At 39.4% G+C, this 21,890-nt stretch overlaps 1 protein-coding gene across 10 annotated transcripts in view; it reads right to left on the reverse strand.

The window, feature by feature from the left end:
* Nucleotides 1-1,062: 1,062 nt before the first annotated feature.
* slc39a14 (solute carrier family 39 member 14) overlaps nucleotides 1,063-21,890 on the reverse strand; it is a 41,123-nt gene continuing 20,295 nt past the window's right edge. For 9 of the 10 annotated variants that reach the window (XM_033619470.2, XM_078170487.1, XM_033619467.2 and 6 more), the window contains 6 exons: nucleotides 15,257-15,426; nucleotides 12,425-12,547; nucleotides 7,641-7,814; nucleotides 6,058-6,292; nucleotides 5,769-5,953; nucleotides 1,063-5,180 (listed from right to left, as the gene is read on the reverse strand). In XM_033619470.2, coding sequence (XP_033475361.1) covers nucleotides 5,028-5,180; nucleotides 5,769-5,953; nucleotides 6,058-6,292; nucleotides 7,641-7,814; nucleotides 12,425-12,547; nucleotides 15,257-15,426 — 1,040 coding nt within the window. In that variant the 3' untranslated portion in view covers nucleotides 1,063-5,027. Of the gene's footprint in view, nucleotides 5,181-5,768; nucleotides 5,954-6,057; nucleotides 6,293-7,640; nucleotides 7,815-12,424; nucleotides 12,548-15,256; nucleotides 15,427-18,147; nucleotides 18,318-21,890 lie in introns of all 10 variants that reach the window. The other variant, XM_033619468.2, reaches the window with a different exon arrangement.

Genomic DNA, 21,890 nt, shown 5'->3' on the forward strand with positions numbered 1-21,890 from the left:
GCATGGAGCTTTTATTTTCAAGTGCTGTTTCCTGCTGTAGAGTGAGCTTCTAATGGACAGCTACTACACAGAGATGGCAAACTAGCTCAAATGTCTTTAAAAATGACAGTAAAATGTCAGAAAAAAATAAAAATTGTCCAAAGAAATGTTGATAAAATGTCCAGAAAATATTATTAATATTCTTAAAATATCTGAAAAAAATGTTGACAAAATGTCAGAACTATATTATTACAATATCAGAAAAATATCAAAAAAAAAATGTCTGAAAAATGTTGATAAAATGTCAGAAAAATATTTTTTAAAAAAAGTCTGGGAAAATGTTCGAAAAATATTGATAAGTTGTCCAAAAAAAGTTTAATAACTGTCCAAAAAAAATACAATAAAATGTCCAAGAAATATTAATAAATTGTCTGAAAACTACAGAGGGTAACATGAAATTAATTAATTTTATCATTAATGAAATTAATAAAATGTCAAAAAAAGTGGATAAAATGTCTGAAAAACATTAGTAAATGTCAGAAAATACAGTAATTAAATGAAAACAAAAAATATCTGAATTTTTTTTGATAAAATGTCAGAAAAATATTAGTTGTCAAAATATCAAAAAATGTCTGAAAAATGTTGATAGAATGTCAGAAAAATATAAAACAAATGTCTGAGAAAATGTCTGAAAAATATTAATAAATTGTCCGAAAACTACAGAGGGTAACATTAATGAAATTAATTATTTTTATCATTAATGAAATTATTAAAATGTTAAAAAAAATTGGATAAAATGTGTGATAAACATTAGTAAATATCAGAAAATACAGTAATGACATGAAAAAAAAAATCTGAAAAATTGTTGATAAAATGTCAGAAAAATATTAATTAGTTGTCAAAATAATGTTAAAAATGTCCTTAAAAATGTCGATAAAATGTCAGAAAAAAATATGAATAAATTGTCTGGATATATACAAATATGTCTGAAATGTATCCAAGTGAATATCAAATCAAATCTTTATTTAATTGGTTGAATCACTGTTGAGATAAAACAGGACAATAATGATGCTTGACACATAATTTTCTTGGAAAAGGATGTTTATAAAAAAGATTTCCATGACACACAGAGAAGGCTGATGAGGATTCCCATAAATTACATTAGATACAATATTCTTTAAAACAATGCATCAGCAGTCTGATACATTATCAAACTCTCCAGAACGTCAAACACAGGTCGTCTGACACTGAAAAAAAGAGACACTGATAAAGCAGTTTTATTGTCTGTGTGCTCCTGAATTTATTATCTGATTTACTGGTTTTGTGTCTGACCATAACATTATGAGGTTTAAATTATCATCACTGATCAGATATTCTGTCTCTATGTGCGTATTCTCTGACTACAGTTCTTAATACACAGTTAAAATGTGCAATGTATTAAACGTCCCATTTCTTCTAAATAAAATACAAAAACAAAGATTAACGACAACATCTAAACGACTGCATTTTTGTCTGCTTTCATGGCTTGTGGTGTAAACTGAAACTAAATACTTTATCTTGGGCGTAAAGCATTACATAAATAATGTATGGCTCAAACAACAACGCATTATCTCCCATTCATCATTCGTATCAAGCAGCAGTAATACTGTACCTCATGGTACCCGTTTTAATAACTGGACTTTTCCATTCAGGAACGACAAAGAACTTAGTCTAAACAGTATTACGGCCAGTCGCTTCCAGTTTCTATCTCTAATAAATAATCATCTACAGCTCTACTCTATGCTCATATTGAATCTACAGAAAAGTAAGTAATGGATCACTTATCCTGTGTTGAATGGAGGAAAAATCTGCGCACTCCTTGACTCTGAACGCAGCTGTGCAATATCAATAAATATCGATCAACAGATTTGTAGTGTCAACAGTAGCATCCAGGATGCTGTTGCTATGGTGTCAATGGCTGTTTCATCCTTAACAATACTACCATTACAGCTTGTTGTTGTAGCTTACAATATGACAAAAACACCAACAACTGGTCCACTGAACATCAGCATTGCAGATCATAAACCGTTTTTCAATGGCCAAAAGTATGTGGACACCCAAACTCATGTCAGAGTTGAACCGTGAGCATTAATCATCCTTCTGTTTTTGTTTTTTTCCATCAGATGTTGGAGCCTGGCTGCAGGGGTTTGTTTCCACTCAGCCACAAGTGCGTTAGTGAGGTTCAAAACTGATAGGGCCACAAGTTCCTCTGTATGAAACTGGGAAAATCGTTCCCTCATGGACCTGGGTTTGTGCACAGGGGTATTATCATGTCGAAACAGGACATGACCTTCTGTAAAAAAAATCATAGTCTAACATATCATTGTATGTTTTCCAGGTGCGGCTAACAATCAGTTTCAGTCTGGATTAATCAGTCGATTATTTTCTTCCTAAACCGTCTGATGCATTACAAAAAATTCCATCACAAATTTTTCAAAGCTCATATTCAAATTTCTAGTTTTGTTCGACCAACATGTGAAACACCCAAAGATATTAAATCAACTAATGATAGAAAGAAAGCAGAAAGAAATCCAGCAACACTTTAGAGGCTGTATTCAATTTGTTTTTGGCATTTTTGCGATAAATAAAAATTACAGTATTACACATTTAAAAGTAGAGTATGCGATTCTGGAGAATTGCTCATATTCCCTTCAACTGTGCTGTCAAGTTTATTCAGTGACAGCTGAGACGTGCTCTTCGGAGCTATGGAGTATGACACATGCGCAATGTAACTGGAGCTGCAATGTTGGGGGAATACAGCAGACGGCACTAGAAGTAAAGAGACATTGTGCGCTTAGGTGCTCTTTGTTTGCGCTCTTTTTAGCTTCCTCAGGTGCACTTGGTCTGACTTTTTTTTTTTTTATGAAGGACCTTTTCAAAAACTGCACAGTTGTTATCCTCACCTATGTCTTTTATTTTTCATATAAAATGTAAAACACCTCGAAGCAGACTGCGGTCGAGACAGTGAACAAATCAATCACCCCTGTGCTCTATAATAGTGCACCAGCCATCGAGCCTTTCGGCAGGTGCAGACCAGATTTCACTGCGCATGTGTCGTACCCCAATGATATGACATGATATTAACCTCCTTGTGTCCTGCGCATGAGCATGAACGCCCCCTGTTGCTGATTGGCTGATACAGTGTTGTGTAACTCCAAGGTTGTGTTTGATCACTGGACTTTTTCCCCCCGAGCACACACAGAATGGACACCTAGCAGACTGTGAGGGGATATTCGGTAAATTTGACAAAAAGTGTGTGTTGAATTAGAATCACTGACTGCACCTTTACATGATGACCAAAGTAGTAGCTGCTAAATCTTTCTCTAAGTGCTGCAGCTCTTAAAGTTTCTCGTGTAACCAGCTTAAAAATCTGTTTTTATCTGAGTATCTTTTGATGCAGTCTGTTGTAAAAGTCTTTGAGGATCCAGTAAGTACTTTCAGAACAGAAGTAAGTGTTATTAAATGATTTCCTGTCTCTTTCAAAGATCTCCTGCCAATTATTCTACAGTAAAACAGACTTACAGTAGCTCTGTGGTGCACTTGCGAGGAACAAACTCCGGCTATCAGAAACCATGAAAAACAACCCCTGACCAAAAGTGCATTTAGGCATCATGTCCACATACGTTTGGCCATATAGTATAACTCACAAAAAATCAGAGGGTTTGTCATAACAACCTAACTAGATACAGTATATAAGTAATTTTTTTGTCATGGTTATGTGTGACATATATGGATAAGGTCACAGAAAAGTAGGCGAGCTGTGCGTGTATATATGATTCAGCTTACAGTATTCTATTCAAACTATTACTGTTCTGTAAAAGAATAGATAATTCTGGGAAAAATAGTCAGCGGGATGTGCGAAGACCAAAGATTTGCACTTCGATTTCAAGAGTACGAGGAATACAAAAACTACTCAATGCTATATTAATGAAGGGCAGAGATGGTTAACTCTGTGGAGAAATGCTGCCGTGGACGCCAAGTGCTGTTTCATCTAATCTGGATGAAGCCACTGATTTCAAACTCTGGACTTTGTCACGTTACATATCTGACTCAGGCTTCATTAGGGATTTCTGTTTGCATGCCGAGGATGAAGACAAGTCCGTACTGAGGAGAAATAAAGTGTGCCCTTCCAAACGTCACTGTGTAGCCCTTCACCATTCTCAATGGTCTGCCCATATTTGGTCTTCAAAAGTCTGATTTCATGTTTCATGTGTAAAAAAATAGAACATCAACACACAAACATCAAAGTCCAGCTGGAAGTCAGTTTGATGTTGACACTTGATTAAAATTCCAGTTCAGGTCTGTGACAATTTGTTTTTGGTATGTAATGAAAGAAAAAAGGGGGAAAGGCGAGGGTGTTCAAGTCTGGAACATAAGGATAAAATTCAAAGATGTCAGCTGCTGTTACCTGATTGTGCTTTTCCCACCTCCTGAGGAAGTGTTGCGGGCACAAAGGATTAGTGATATAAATACTCTGTATCTACTGAATCTCAACAGTTGAGGTTCAATGACATCCACAGAGGGAAGGACGAGAGGGAAAAAAAACAAGAGCAGAAGCCAAAATGGCTCATCAGTAGTCTGGGGAATAGAGAAAAGTTTGCCTGGGTGAGTATTGCACGTCAGTTCACGTTCAGCGTGGAAGTCTTTAACTCGTCTCTGCAGGCTGAGCGCTGCTTCAGTTGATATTTCTAGACTGTTGGAGGGAGCAGCTGTCAGGAAAAGGTTGATAAAACATGACAGAGAGGCCGCCACCCCCTCTGCCTGGGATCTACTGCATGTGGGAACTCTGCATGAACTGCTACTCAAACATTTTTGATAGAGGAGGTGTGCGTACCTGCCGCACAGCAGCCAAACTCCCTAAACTCCAAGAAAGCTGAGGATGGGAGGAAAACAAAGAGAAAGAAAAAGTACCCTCCTTTTGGTGTCAGTTTACACCAGCACAAACCAGCCGACATCTCAGGTTCATTTCACGCTGGTCACAGCTACTGTTGGTACAGAGGAGCCTGGTGCTAGCCCAGCTGTATCTGCCCAGAGTAGGTGGTGAGGAGGAGCATGATGGAGAAGCCTGTCAGCAGGCCGGCGTTCTGGATGGCAAAGGTGAGGAGGAAGCTGCTGCCGCCTGCGTCCTCTTCCTCACGACTCACCTCATTCATCTCTGGAAACTGAGAAGTAAAAAAACAGAGAGAAAAACTTGTTTTACTTTAATATAATCAGGGAAAGTACAATTAGTAGGCATGCACCTTCTCAGTATGCTTCACACTGACGAGGCAGTCCACTGATTTTAATTTCATTCACTCCTTTTTTTGAACCACTTATGCTGTTAGCGGTCGCGGGGGGCTGGAGCCTATCCCAGCTGACATTTGGTGAGAGACGGGGTACACCCTGGACAGGTTGCCGGACCATTTCAGGGCTGACACATAGAGACAGACAACCTTAACTGTACAACTGTTATACTCACTGAATAAATAAGTAACTATTTAAAAAGTAATGTCTACTGCCAGTGATAAACTCAGCGTTTCTGAATTAATGTTGTTGTTTGGTGACTGATTTTTCTTCTTGATTTAATCACCCATATGTACATGATGTCCTTAACTACAAATGGCCTCTTCCAGTCCGTGGAATTGAAAATAAATATCTTCTCGTAACAAGTTTGTGAGGGAGTCTAATTATGTCTCATGAGAGCCCCTACAAGAACATACACGATACAATACATCTGTGTTGACCTCATCCCTCTTCGCTCAAACACTGACCATGTCTGCCAGAGCGATGTAGAGGAACATTCCCCCCGCCAGGGCAAAGATCCAGTTGGGGGAGAAGCTGTTGCCGGCCAGGATGCCAAAGCCCATGCCCAGGTAACAGCAACAAGCTGACAGGAAGTTAAAGAACAGAGCCTGCTGTATGCTCATGCCAGCGTTCAGCAGGATCACAAAGTCTCCTGGTGACACAAAGAGAATGACATTAAGACAAGTAAATGTATCAGGTGAGACTCGTAGCCTGATCGAGGCTCAAGGCAGCAGCCATTAGCAGCAGTCCACTCACCCAGCTCGTGGGGGAACTCCTCACAAAGGATGGCTACGGAGGTGCTGATGCCCTGGAAGACGGAGGCGGTGAAGGAAGCGCCGATGGCCAAGCCGTCGATGAAGTTGTGGAGGCCATCGCTCAATGTGATCATCCAGGCCAGTGTGCCGATGTCAGAGTAGGTCGTCCCCTTTAGCCAATAGCAGCCACCACCACTGCTGCCGGACCGCCCCCCGCTGTCTGGGCTCTGGGAGTCCTGGAATCAACAGAGCGGACGACGCCCATTAGAGGTTAGGACTGAAATTAACAATTGTTTTCATTGTTGATTAATCTGTTGAGGATGATATGATAATTGATAAGTTGTTTGGTCTATTAAATGTCAGATAATGGTGAAAAATGTCAATAAGTGAAAATGACGCCCTCAAATGTCTTGTTTTGCCCACAACCTAAAGATATTCAGTTCAATTTCACAGAGGCGTAAATAAACCAATAAAATATTCACATTTATTTTTTTTTTCCCTACAGAAAATAGTCAAACCAATTAATCAGTTATTAAATTAGTGGCAGTTTATTGAATAGCTGTCAACTAATCAGTTAAGCAATAAATTGTTGCAGCTCTATTAGAAGTAAATATAAAATCATGAAGAAGGATGTGTTTGTTAATTCATCTGATAACCAGGCTACAAACAGAGTTTTAGGTATTATTTGTGAAGACTTTTGGAAGAATTACCAGATGCAATTTAAAGGTCCAGTGTGTAGAATTTGGGGGATATATTGTCAGAAATAGATGACTGATGACATGTTTTCTTTAGATAGATAGAGCCAGTCACATTTTTGCATCAGCCACCATAGTTAGCAGAACCATGGCGACAAGAGCATCTTCAAATATTTTGTGTTTTTCTGGTTAACATAAACACATCCATTTGTTTTGGAGAGGAAGAGACCTCTGCGGGTAATTGGGCTCCCCGTAAAAACCTCCTGAATGTCTGGATCTTAAGTTATCAGATAAACATGATGAGCATACATTAGCAGGTGCTGATTTAGTAGCCTGACTTGCCAGACAGCGTCTGAGAAACACTGATTTGTAATATGAAACTGCATTCAGTGGTTTTACTTGTTTAAATCACCGGGTCTGTTTGTTTTGGTAAGGAGGAGACTTCTGTGGATAATTCAGCTCCTGATAAAAACCTCCTGAACATTTCAGAAATAGGTGAGCACACATTAAGTTATTGAAGAAAATAAGTGAGCATGCATGGAAACAAAAACAACCCCCAAAAATTCATTCAAAACATTATTTTTTCTTTTCCTATCTTAAAATAAGTTGATTTTTTTCCTTAATATTCATGCAGCAACTTTTTAATGTCATCTTCTATGTTACAATTTCATTGTTTTTATTATTTTCTAAAGACAGGTATGTAATGTTTCCTCTTGTGTCCCTGTGATACAGGTTTTATGATCTCATTCTCAGAGATGAAAATCCAGTCACAGAGGAAATATAAATGTAGATATTCCAGTCGCATTATAAAAAAATAATAATAATCACAAAAACATTCGACTGAATGAATCAAGGTCTTATTCTTCTCCTTGCACTGCCTCCATCTCACCTGTGGTGTTTGTGCAGGACTGAGCATGAGCTCGCCCTCCCCAGCGTCCACCTTGCCCAGAGCCAGACTGCTGGCTTCCCCGTTCTGCTGCAGCTTCTCCTTCTCGCCTTCCTCCACATCCCCATCGGGCGTCGAGTAACGATCTGAGCCGGGGTAATGACTGTGACCGTGGCTCTGAGGGACAGAGAGAGACCAGGCATCATGATCAATATATAATATATTATTCATAAATAATATAAATAATAGATTCTGACGGATGCATTGCTGCTAGAAATGTTCCTTCCTGCCAAACAAAATAACCTTGAGCTTTGCTAAATCAATAAAAGAAGAACAAAAAGGCAATTACACTCAAGCTGACTTAAAATTAAGCACAAACAGTGTTTCCTACAACCTTCCTCAAGATGTCCTGTGCTGCTTTTATCCCATGTGACCATCCTGTGCTGCTGTTTCCTCCTGGGAACATGCCATTCACTCATAGTTGTTCTATTGCCTCCATGTGGACGACATCACGGCTAAAAAAGCTATACAGATATGATTTAATGCAAATATAACCAAGGCCCGTATTATCCATGATAGCTTGTGATGTTGACAAACTCCCACAATACTTCTGCATTTAAACTCGCAGCACTTTCTCATTAAACGATACTTCTGAGATTCTGTGTGACATTTTAATAAAGTTTGCAAAGACAACAGACCTCATTCACTACTATAAGTGTGTGGAAATGTTCTTAGTTTGTGCACAAGATGAGTGCACACACAAATTTACCGCATGACGTGTGTACCAGGCAATTTTGTTATTACTACCTGACAGGCGTGTGCCTGCTAGTTGCAATCAGCATACTGCCACGCCCCCATTACTCTATATACGTAAATAAGTCCCAGCCTGATCTGTTATTTCCACCCGAAATTGTGGCCAGGTAACCAATGGTGAGCAGGACTTGAACCTGAGAAGGCACTGAGTGACCTTGGCAGTCAATACAGCTGACAAGCTATTCGTCACTCTCTTCAAGCCAAGCAGCAAACTCCGGGGCTGAAAAAGGAAATGGACGCAAAGTGCCAAAAACTGCAGTTCCTTGAACGGCCACTTGAGGCTAGCTCCAAAAGCAAGTCAATCCCCATGGACCCCATCCATGTTAAAATGCCCAACTTTACATTGATATAAAAAAACAGTTTTTTGTCTCTACATATTTCAGCATTCACCACAACTGTACAGGGGTGATCTTTTTCCTTTCTTTTTTTTTTTTTACATAATAACTCACCCTTTTACGTTTTGTTAAAGCTTATGTATATTTTGAGGATGGGCTGCTTGAGTGACGAGCTGTCTGCGAGGCACCGCTACAGTCTGAGAGTCAGCTCCCCCCTCTTGTCCAAATATGAATAGTCTGTGCTTCAAACATGTTTATCGGCCTCTGATGCACTCTTGTGACAGCAGGAGCTGCAATATCTTCCAGCAAGGCTAGATATCTTAACACCTGCTTGGACAAAAATCTTAATCTTTATCAGCTGGCTAAGAATTAAAACTGGCTACCTGAGCAATTTTATGGCACTAGAAATTGTTTTATTTTATGAACATTTTCATAAACTCCATTGAAAGCTAGGATGGGACACATGACAATAATTGATGAGGATGAAAGGGCATCATTTTCATAGTTATTTAATACATTTGGCCAATGCATTAGCGAATTCAGTTTTAAATATTGTTATCCATTAAAAGATTTTGTTGTTAAATGTAGTTTTAATATTTGCATTAAGTTAAAAGGTCTGGGTTTACATTCTTTAAGACAACTGGGTGTTTATCATTTGTGTGTATGTGTGGTCTTCTAAATTCGTTCACAGATCACAAAGAAATTCAGGTAGTAAAATACTGATGAATCCCGGGACACAAGGTTTCAGCGCAGACTTGTGTATACGTACTGTTTGTGAATGAGGCCCATTGATTGTAAGCTTGCCACACACCTACAACAAAGTCCCAGGTAAAGGGTCAGCTGGAGTACAACACTCCATGAATCAGAACAAACTCAATGTTTTGCTCAAGGACACTTCACCACAGCAGATAAACTGACATTTCAATGAACAGATTCCCCTCTCAGTACTAAGGCAAAGCAAGTTTATTTATAAAGCACATTTCAAAACTAAAGGCAATCCAAAGTGCTTTACAGATTAGTAGAGTCAAAGTTCATGGTAGCAAAATCACAAAGCATGCCTCAAAGGGTTGTACAAACACTAATTTCAATTCAATTTCAGCAACAACATCCCTCTGTCCTCAGACCCTCACAACGGACAAGGAAAAATCCCCCCCAAAAAACCCTTTAACGCTGCAAAATTACACTTGTCTCCCAACATTTTAAGGTTGACACGGAGAGATTTGGAGTAGCTAAGTGACTTTTTTTTTTTTTGGCGGTGAAGCACAAAAGCTGACAGCAGCACTGTAGGTGTAAATCTGTGTCAAAGAGCTTCTGTAATTGGATCACCAGGTGGATGTGTTAATTAAGTTGGCTGGACCATATGGCTTGCAGCACAGTAACCACAAGGTGGAGCAAGTGTCTCCCAATCATCCCCTGACTCATCATTCACTGCTGCTTTTTGTGAATGAAATCAGCATCACTGGAAAAATGTATGAATGTCTGCAGGTTATAATTTCAGGAAAGATGAGTGTATAATTTAATTTAGGGGAAAATCTAGACAGAAACAGTGTTCTACATGTACCAACGTGTCTTCTAGATCATTTCAGCTGTTAAAATAACTGCCTCATACACTACTACTGCACTTAGGAAAATAGTCAGGGAAGGAAGGCACAGTTGCCAAGTGGCCAAGAGCCAATATCAAGACACACTGGAACAGAGCAGAGTCTATTTTTAAGAGGCATCTTTAAAACAAACAAGTAATTAGATCTCATCACAGTCTGAATGAAAACAACACTCTAAGGGTGAAATGAAAACACAGCAGTAGGACAAAGCCTTCAGATAAAATGAAAAAGATTCATATGTGCATGGATGCAATATCTACAGTGCTGAAAATACCTCAGATAGTTGACCTCTGTCAAATGCTTTCTTCAACACAAACCCTAAAGGTGAATTCTACTCGTGTCTACAACAATACGTACAGTAAGAAACAAACGTATTCACAGTTCAGTACAGTAAACTCCTGAGGGTAGTACTGTGAACTTGAATCACCAATACCTTTGCCCTAAAGTCCCGTCCAACAGGTTAAACCTGCCACTGATAAACAGAAAGTAAAAGTGGAAACATTTTCATTTGCATGTCACGATGGCTCTCAGAGCTAATTATGATTTGAGACAGTGCTTAGCTGTCTGAAAACAACCTTCATGTTTTGTTAACTTGAAGAAGTATTAGAGGACAAATGAATACATAAAATGAGCAAGAATTCTGCAATAGTTGCGACTACGTACACACATGCATCCACTAGATTATGCATTCACACACACAACCTCACACCTTGTCACTAGTCTAGTGATGCTTCCCTACAACGACCGGGCAAGAAAGGGGATGTGGCATAATAAGGTGTGTGTATGTCTGTCTATCTATCTGTGTTGTCTTTCTACAAAGTTTGGTCATGCTATGTCAATGTGTTCAGACGTTGTGCCTTTCTGTTATAGGCCAACCCTTACTCCCCGCCCCCATTGGCATCAACAGCTAATCAACTGTCCTTTGGCCCATGACAAATCTTTCCACCAAATCTTGAGCAAGTCTGTAAATCCATTTGGAGGTTAAGCCCCTTTTTGTAATGGGCTACTCTCACTGCCTCCTCATCCCCAGCCAATGCTAAATTTCAGCCTGTGGCCGCCAAAGGGTGCTTAAAAATTTTGTGAACCAACCAATGTGCTCTACAATATTAATTATCTAATTAACGTTACATAATTTCTTGATGAAATGTCTTCCATGTTTTAGCAGGTCGAAATTGATTATGGCAATTAGGAATTTAGGTCCTGAGCAGGATCATATTGCCTTCAAACTGTAAACTGGAAAATGGTTCCAAGCAAATAGTAATTAAAAGCCTGTGAAACTGAATATTGAGACTTTGTTTAGTCTGTAATTAAAACAGTGGGAAACTGTTTATTGCAATACACACCAATTTGTTTATGTTACCTGTGCACATTGCCATATTCATGACATACACTGGTATTGGATGAATGTCCTTCTTTAACTGAGTTGTTTTGCCCTAGACAGTGTTTGCAAGATCCAATTAAAACAGTCTCGTAGTGCTCAACTGTTCCATGATGTGTCAACTGGCTCAGTCAACTCTGGGTTTTCCTCTCCAGCTTTGAGCGTGTGAAAAAGTGTGAAAGAGGCAGGGTTGTTAATTACGAGCGGCATCATCACAACCATGAATGAAGCACTTAATGTGCTACTCATCACCTGCAGGAATGTTCTGTTTTGGGGACAGCAGAAAGTCCTATTAATCAGAGAGAAATATGCAGAGGGACTTCTGTTTAATTATTATATGATTTAAGTATATATATATATATATATATATATATATATATATATAAAGTGTAACAGTGAGTATTTTTTGCTATTTAGTTTGACGATTAAGAAATGTCTCTAATTATGTCACATAAAAACAAAACAAAACACCACACTCTCTCTGCCGAGTAAAGAACGGAAAAGTAGTTAATAAGTGATGAGGTCTATCTCAGCGAAATGTTGCATTTACAGTCACAGGAGCCATTACACATTATTTTTCCAATAACAGACAATCTTTGGTTTTAATCAAACAGTAAACTAATATATATGTCACATCATTCTTGCTGTGTATGTACTCACCCCCTGTTTCTGTTTGAGAAGCACTCTGAGCACCTTTTCAGTGAAGAAGAAGAGGTAAAAGCCTCCGAACACCACCGCAGATTTGGACACGTAGAAATCCACCATGGGGTCAAAACCAAAGGCCTACCATTGGAGGAAAGAAAGATGGTGTTAGCTTGTGATGCATATTTATAGTAGCTGTTATTACATCATCACTTAATGTGCATATTTTGAAACAACTATCAAATGCAATTACCGGTTTTGAGACTGAACTATTAGTGGTTGGCTGAATTGCTTATTGTGAACTCTTAGTGGGTCTACGCTGCATTATTAACTATGTAAAGTTTTAAAAGTTTTAAATTCCCATGTTTATATTCGCTAATTAACAATTACATAAACTGGAGCTTACATCCTTTTGAGATATTGCAGAGATATTTCACAGCAGTCTCTAACCTGAGAGACAGGTTGAATTATACATGTAATTGTCTCCCGTCTAGTCGACACAAACCTCCCATAAATCAAACCACTCACAGCTCTGAAGTATACAAATGTTTTTTTTTCTTGGTGTTCATCCCAGGTGAACTGACGCAATGAATTACACAACAGCTGTAAACCTGACCATGATGGATGTGCACATCGTCTAGACGCCTTCTAATAACCCAAACAAATTTCAGTCGTGGGTTCTGTCATTCTGACAGTATGCCCTGCCTTTGAACTTCAGTCAGTTTGTTGACATGCACCTGAGCCTCCTTCACACAACTTATTAAACTTCATCTAAATGAGAAACCTTAAATGATTCATTAGGGTAAATATTAGATTAGAATCCGTGTTTATTTTAAATCAGGTTTCTAACTAAGGCCATTCAAAGACTTTAGACAAACAAAGTAGTACTAGTCTGCAGCAGCAGCAGCATGTTTTGGTACACTTCAAATGTGTCAGTACATAATGTTCTGTTTTTGAAACGGTTTTAGAGGTGTTGATTCAGCTGCATGATCATTTTGGAAGCTGCAGTTGTTGAATTGTGCTGCATTATACAGACAGGTGTTTGCATTATTTTGTCAATGACAAGTAAACATGATGACCTTCAAAAAGTTAGGACTTATTGCAGGACTGCGTTAGTTTGAGCTAGGTGTACCTAATAAACCGGCAACTCAGTGTATATTGCTATTACAATGTAAAGGAGTTGTATACGACATTGAGAGCATTAATATAGCAGCAGATCACTGTTTGCTATGTAAAGATATAGTGGAGTAATGACATCCCAAGCAGAGAATGAAGTCATGGTTTCTCTGTGTGTGTGTTGTAATGTAGAGCTGCAACGATGTCACCTATTAAATTAATCCCTAACTAATTTAATAATCGATTAAAGGGTTTGAGTAGTTGTTTCAGAAATAGAAGTAAAAATTCTCTGATTCCAGCTCCTTCAATTTGGATATTTTTCCGTTTCTTTACTCCTTTAGTGCGATCAACTGAATATCTTTGAGCTGTGGACAATACAAGACATTTAAGGAGGTCATCTTGAGCTTTGGGAAACAGTGATCGACATTTGTCTCCATTTTCTGACATTTTATAGACCAAACAACTCATCCATAAATTGAGAAAATAATCCACAGATTAATCAACAATTAAAAGAATCATTAGACACTAGTTCACATTACACGATTTTCACCACGATTTTGACGTCGCAGAGGATCTTGAGAGCCACATTGGGTCGGAGGTGAGTCGGCAGATAGTCTGCCACGACGAGTCCTCATGTGTGAACAAGCCTACGAGCAAGCAAAACTGGAGAAGTGTGAGACGACTCCGGATACGTCCCACGTCAGCACGCAGGAGCACGTAAGAAATGTGAGGAGGACAAGTTGCAGGGTTGCCAGGTCCGCTTATTAGCTGCAACTTTGGGTTTGTTTCTGAAGTGGAGTTGCTTATTTGGGCTTGCTCTTTAAACACCACCTTTCTCTATATATATATATCCGTCTAATAAGTTACTTGAACACATGATAGTCGAAAAAGAAAAAGGTTACAATAGTCTCCGCGACGCAAAATCAGAGTGAAAATCGTGTAATGTGAACTAGGCTTTAGTCCTTTTTGAATATCCCACTGGCTAGCTAATAGCCGCCAATCTGCACTGTGCTCTTACGGTGGTTACCGCTGATAACGGGACGCCATCGTTGCAGAAGCATAGCGCCCACCCTCTGGTTCCACCCAGTTAACAGTGTTAACTCTGCCAGCACTGTTGCCATTGTTAGCGCTGTTTATAGAGTTAGCACTGTTAGGTGCTAGCCTAGCCACCTCCACGTTGAGAACGGTTGCGGGCAATTCTGTCCCAGACTCTAAATGTCATATACAGCTCCTTTAAAATAACATACATAGAAATATAATGACTTCTATCCACCACTGCTGCCCATCGGCCAAGAGTTGCGTTTGTGAAAAGTAGCCCTAGGCACACGCATTTTACGAAATTAAACATTATTTGTTTCTGACTTCTCATGAATTTGCTTTGTAAATGTTGCTTTTTGAACATATCTTATTTGACATGCCGTACGTAGAGTGGCTGATGTATGCTTTTTAATCATTCCCAAATATAACCCTAATTTCCACTGACAATTCACCCATTTCAAATTTAAACCTCTCTTTTTTAAAATTGTGTCTGACATTTTTCTCATTGCTCTATTTAGTTTACGATGATGATGTCGTGATGGGTACCAATTGGAGCATCTCACTCTATATCTTCATATTATACACAACAATAAACTCATCCTACTCATCATCTTTCTTGATACTGCATAGCAACCTCTGCACTGAGGTACTGTGAAGGAGCTGCAGCTAAGTGAGTCACAGCAGCATCGACACTACCTCTGGGATGAGCTGAAACAGGGCGTTGGAGTACAGCGTGCCAATGGCCAGGGCTATGAAGTAGAGCAGCAGTCGCTTGTAAAAGGTTTTCTTCATGAAGGGCACCACGCTTGCCCCGACCAGCGAACACAGAGAGATCAGTGTCACACACAGGATCCCATAACCCCACACTGATCAACAAGAGATAAGGCAGAGGAAAGAACGGGAAAAAGGTGACAAGAAAAAAAGACAGAGATGTAGTTAGTTGGGAACTGATTTTATCTGATTAATCACCCATATAAGGAAAAACAAAATCAAGAGCACCACCGAGTTAACCCCCTGAAAAGAAAGGAAAAAATTGAATGGAATCAACCTGAGAAAAAAAGATATCAAAGATGCCTTTCTTTCACAGACAACAGTTGAATTTGTCAACTGAAAACAGATCATCAGAAGTGACACCACCTTTCATTTGCATTAGAAGATAACCACCCTTTAAAGCAGTCCTCCTGCCTTTTTCATTTTGATGGAGGGTAGAGGTGAGTGAGGTAAAATCACAGTTTACTTGTGCACAGACACACACAGACACACAGACACAAACACACACACACACACACACTCAGGTGCATCTGTACCACTGTCCTAGCCTCAGGGTACACACCAGCTATCACTGCAAACACAAAAGGGGGGCAAATGAACTTTAAATAGCCCTACAGTGGCAGAAGGAGCACTGCTAATGAGGGGTTACATTTCAATTTGAAGGACACTTTAAGGGTGCTGTGCCCCATTTCTCCAGGATCATCTTACACAAACTGAAAAGTGTGAATCCTTAAGTAGAACTAGAAATACCGCCCCGCGGTTTTATGCCTCTGTGCACCAGTCAAGTGTCTCATACTATTTACATCCATGTCTGTGAAAACATGCTTCACACACATCTTCCCCCCGGCAGCACAGACGATCTAAATAAACAGCACAGTTTCAAGGAGGGCACCTGAGATTAGTGTCACCAATTCAGTATCTGACGAAATGTCTCCCTTTCTGTTCCTGAGATATGACGTTGAGTTATGGCTAGAAAAATGTTTTATGCTGATTATGATGTCACAGTGAAGTTGACCTTTGACCTTTTGGATATAAAAAGTCATCACTTCATCATTTTATTCTATTAGACATTTGTGTAAAGTTCTGTCGTGATTTGCGCAAGAATTCTTGTTATGGCCAAAACGTGTTATGGGAGGTCACACTGACCTTGACCTTTGACCGCCAAATTCTAATTAGTTTATTCTTTAGTCCAAGAGAACGTTTGTGCCAAAGTTAGAGAAATTCCCTCACAGCGTTCTTGAGATATTGTGTTTACAAGAATGACATGGATGGCGGTCACACTGACTTCGACCACCAAATTCTCAGTTCATTGTTAAGTTCAAGTGAATGTTTGTGCCAAATTTGAAGAAATTCCCTCAAGGTGTTCTTGAGATATCCCGTTCATAAGGATGGGAGAAGCAAGGTCACAGTAACCTTGACCCTCAGGCTATGACCATCATGTTCATCATTGAGTTCAAATGGATGTTTGTGACAAATTTGAAGAAATTTCCTCAAGGCATTCTTGAGATATTGTGTTCACAAGAACGGGATAGACGGGACAATACGAAAACATAATACCTCCGGCTAGGGTGGAATTTATGAGCATAAGCCGTAACCTACACCATAGCCTGATGTGCACCTCCCCAGAAATGTAACTACAAGTCGCAGCGACACAGACCTTCTGTCTATTTCTGTAAGCTGAAACCATTTCCCTCAGTGGAAACAAAGCTTTTATTTACTTTAATTTCACAGATAAGAAACAATAAATTATGAAGGACATAGGCTTGTGCTAATAATGTTAGCATGTTGTATTTGTTTGGAAGACGTGTTTAGTATAAGACAGTTGTTTTGTCGGTGAACCTTGTGAGTTGTAATGGAGCCGAATTTTATAACGTTACCTTTGTTAAATGTTGCTGAAAAGTTTGCTAGCTGCTAGGCTAATTTATACAATGTAATATGCCATAGGCTTGTGCTAAAAACATTAGCATGTTGTATTTGTGGGGAAATTGTGTCCAGATAAAGACAAGTGTTTGTCTGTGAGTGCTGCAAGTTATAGTGAAGCTGATTTGTGTACTTGTGTTTGAAATTGTCTCTATTAAGACATGTTAAACGTGTGTTTAATGTGTGTCTTGGGTGTGTTTTGAATCAACTAAACTTCACAGCACTTCACAGAAACCTCAAACGCTGACTGGTGTATTGGCGGTGTAACTGCAGAGTGACACAGACACCACCACCACCACCGCACAAGTATAAATGCTAACAACGGCGTACACGACATGCGTAGGCTACAGGGTAGGATCTGCTGCATGAGTATAAATCCCGCTTAAGGCTATCGCCGCTGTGGAGCCATAAAAACAGACTAAGTGAAACTTTTTTATCACATCTGTTAGCTGTTCCTCATGCTGCAGTAGTGGAGCTGAACCATCTCTGCATAAAAAACCTCATAGTTGGCCTAGATCTCAATGCCAGGGAAGGTGCAGACACAGATACAAACAAGTGCACACAAATACTGCCAGATGATTAGTGATGCAGTGAGGGTAGAGCAAAACCAAAAAGCCTTCACAGTGCCTATTAGAGCCCAAGAAAACCACAGAGAGCACAAACACAGGAAGGAGAGGAAACTGATATAACCACAGGAAAGACAAAGGAGCGCTTGGCCAAAGGTGAACTAGTTTTGTAAACAGCCATGTGGCACCACAGTGAACTAAAGAGACCTTCACCTTCTGTGTTTTAATGTTTTTGATAAGATTAAAAAAAAAAGAAAAGAAAAAGTTTTATGGTATGTGAAAAGATGTGTAAATAAATGATGTAGGTAGGGATATGGATGGATGGCAAACCTCTGGCAGGAGCTGCAGGATGGCATTGGAGTACAGCGTGCCAATGGCAAGAGCGATGAAAAAGATGAGCACGTATTTCATATAGCGTGTCTTCATCAGGGGCATGATGAAGACTCCAGTGAGAGCGAAGGCATTGATCACTGTCACACTCAGGAAAGAAAAGCCCCACACTAGATGTTCAAGTGACAGCAAGGTTGGATGGAAAAGGAAGGTGCAACATTAAAACAAACTTCCATGTACAGTGTGTGGTAATGTAGCTGTGAATGCAGCTTGAGCACTGCATAATCAACCAAACATTTTTCTTTCAATAAAATTATGTGATGAAATAAATGCAATGCTAATTTATGTCACCTAAATTCAAGTTAAAATCAAATGGGATCACATGTGATTTTGGATGTCACCGGGTGGCACAGTTTAATTCATACAACTAAGCTATGCTGTTAAAAAACATTTCTATCTAAAGGTGGTGTAGACACACAGAGGTAAATAAGTGGCATAAGGAAATTTAAAAAAAAATCTATCTATCTATATTTCTGACCCAATTTTGTGTTCTCAGTTTTTTAAACCGTGAAATACTTGATAGTTTTACCTCTTCAGGCCATTAAAAATGATTCAAACTAAACAATCTAGGAAGGAAACATCTCTCTTTGGTTGAACTACTCAAAACTTAGACAAATGCACCTTGTGACAAATAGACATTGCTTTGCTTATTAGGGTCACAAGCCAAAAATGTTTGGAAACACTGCCTTTACTGATACCTGTAGAAGAAAAAATAAGGCTTGTAGACATTAGTTAAAAGGTTTTTGTGCCATTTCTTGTCTGAGGCTGCAGCAACTGTGAGGTTTTTGAGAAGGAAAAGTTAAACTTAAAGAGCTTCAAGGTCTGGTCTGTGGTGTGAGATAACTTATCTGTGTTGAAAAGGAAACAAAAACTAGATTACGATGGTTGGTGTTGATGGCAGAAGCAGACGTCCTTATAGGGTAAAGGTACAAATCCAGTCTCTGGGAAAACAGACATTTAATCATGTGTGTTTTTGGCCAGTGCATCAATAACCAAAATCTCTGTTGTTACTCAACTGAGGAAAATCCTTATTGAATCAATCACCAGTTTCTGAAATTTACAAGGTTGTCAACTGGGCTTAGATCATTAAAACAGGCAGAGATGTAGAGCTGTGTATCATTTGCATACCATTGAAAACAGATTATGGAATTTCAAATGAAAGAACCCAATGGGAGGATTTAAAGACAGACAAAAAATGGGGCCCAGAACTGAACCTTGGGGCACACCACATAAATTATCAAATCTTTCTGAATGGAACTCCCCAAAGGAGACGCAAAGCCATTGTTAAGTTGTAAAATTGCCTAAAGTTATTAATGTTACTGGCATCTAGAGTACCTTTTTTCAAAACAGATAAAGCCAATGTAGTTTTGAAGTCCACTGGAGAACAGCCCGTCTGAAGGAAATGGTTGTTTTGTGCAATACTTCTGCTGACAAACAGCCAAAGACCATCTTAAGACAGCTGGTAAGCATGGTGTCAAGAGCACAGGTGGTAAAGTTAAGAGAAGTCACAACTAAATCAGCATCAGTGACATTAAAACAGATAAAAGGTGCTGGCTGGGGGAGGGATAGCTATGACTGCAACGTGACCAGTGATTTGTGTTGATAGTAAATCTGATGTGAGTTATCTTGATCTCTGAAAAACACTTCTTATTTAGATAATGAGGGGAAAAAAAATCAGGATACACAAGTCGGTGAGATTTTCAGTAGAGATGAATTTCCATGGCATCCGCCTCCCTGCTGCTGGCAGATCTCCACAGCCTAGGCAAAGAAAAACAGCTCTCAAGCCAAAATAAGCTGTCTGCAAGGGCAAGTGTGAGGCGAGCTGAGGGCACATGAGTGGATGATAAGAGAAAACAAATTTGTCAGTGGAGAGGGAAAGATAGAGCCAGAACTTTGGGCCATTAAACCATTTCTCCTCTACCTGCCAAAAGATGAGATAAAATGGGTAGAAAGTAACTGAAATTTGCAAGCTAACTTAGCAACACTGACGCAGCACTATGTGATTAGTTCAAAGGAGCATATAAAGCCCACTCGCAGTCATTACATTGATAATGAAAGCTGCTATTTTTCTTTTTAGTGGAGACTAATGAAGTATGGCGAAGATTTCTGAACCATTGCTGCTTTCAGACATCAATTCTGCTGCAGCATAGAGGGCAAAACATCACACAAGCTGACCAAAATCTCAAAGCCTGTCATTAGCTATCCACGTATTACAATCTCAATTTAGCTTCCACTTAACAAGAACTCAAAGGCTTGTTAAATTGGATGGTGGTGCCAAATGGCATTCTAGGGCTCTCAAGGACGTCCTTATGGGCGTGTACAGCCAACAGCTTGTATAGAGTTACAGTGAGTCAGCAGCTGAGGAAAGAAGAGCAGTTTGTTGCTGGGATGGTTTCCTGTCTCACTGTCTTTACCTGGATGGGATCTCTGCTGCATACTAGATGTGCTGACTGAGGCAGGATTGTGGAGAATAAAAGGATGTGTTGGTTTTTGAGCCAAACTGAGAAATGCAATCTGAGCCTTGGCTAACTGTGCCTGCTTATTTTGGCTTTCATCTCCTTTGGGGACATCATGATATCACTGTCTCCAGGCAACAGAACACACACATTCGGAGCTCTGATCTGGTGAAGAAATGTGCTTTCAAGGTCTTGTTGCAATGGGCTGAAAATACAGTTGTAAAAAATGAGAGAGCAAAGGGGAGAACTTGTAACAGGGTTAGTCATTGACAGAAATGATGATGTACACCATCTAGAAGGAGCAAAAGAGTTCAAATATACAAATGGACACATAAAAAGCTGTAAAAAGAAGAACAGCAAAAAGCAAAGTCCGACCCAGCAACACAAATGGTATCAGTACATCAAAAAGTACAAAAGTACAAGTGTATAACATCTGAAAATGAGAAAAGTTGTGTTTTTGTTACCTTAGAATGAGCCATTTATATCTACAGAGAGAGCAGGTCCTTGTCTACAAAGATTGCTATGTTGCACCACCATGTTTCTACAGTAGCCGAGAGTGGACAAACACTTGCTCTAAATAGGGCCATTCACGTTCTCACTTTGGTCACCGTAGTTAGAAGCCCCCCCCCCCAACCAGGGCATCTAGAAATCACAGGTCTTTTAACGTAAATTTGCTTTATTCAGTGTTTTTACTGGATTAAATCACAGAGTGTGTTTCTTTTGGAGAGGAGGAGAACTTTACAGATAATTTGTCTCCCGATAAAAAACCTCCTGAAAGCCTCAATCTTAAATTATCAGAGAAAAAGGTGAGCACACGTTAGCATGTGCTGGACAAGCGGCATGTCTCTGACATGCCAAATAGCATCAGCGAAACACTGATTTTTAGCATGACACTGCTTTAGTCAGTGTTTTAACAGGTTTTAATTACCACGTCAATGTGTTTTGGAGAGGAGGAGACCTCTGTGGACAATTCTGCTCCCAGTAAAAACCTCCTGAATGATAAACAGTGAAGAATTTCAGCTGGTTGCAATTTGCAGTCTTTACCACTAGATGCCACTAAATCCCCCGACATCTTACACACTGCTTCTTTAAAGGATATGGCTGCTGATACTTTACATTTTTGTTACTATCAACAAATTCCATAGAAAGACCAAATCCAAAAATATATTGGATGGTTTAGTCCGTCTGTGTTTCTCAGTTTCTACTTAAAGCTGCAGTAGGTAAAAA

The sequence above is a fragment of the Epinephelus lanceolatus genome, chromosome 9 (assembly GCF_041903045.1).
Source record: "Epinephelus lanceolatus isolate andai-2023 chromosome 9, ASM4190304v1, whole genome shotgun sequence".
NCBI classification, from domain to species: domain Eukaryota; kingdom Metazoa; phylum Chordata; class Actinopteri; order Perciformes; family Serranidae; genus Epinephelus; species Epinephelus lanceolatus.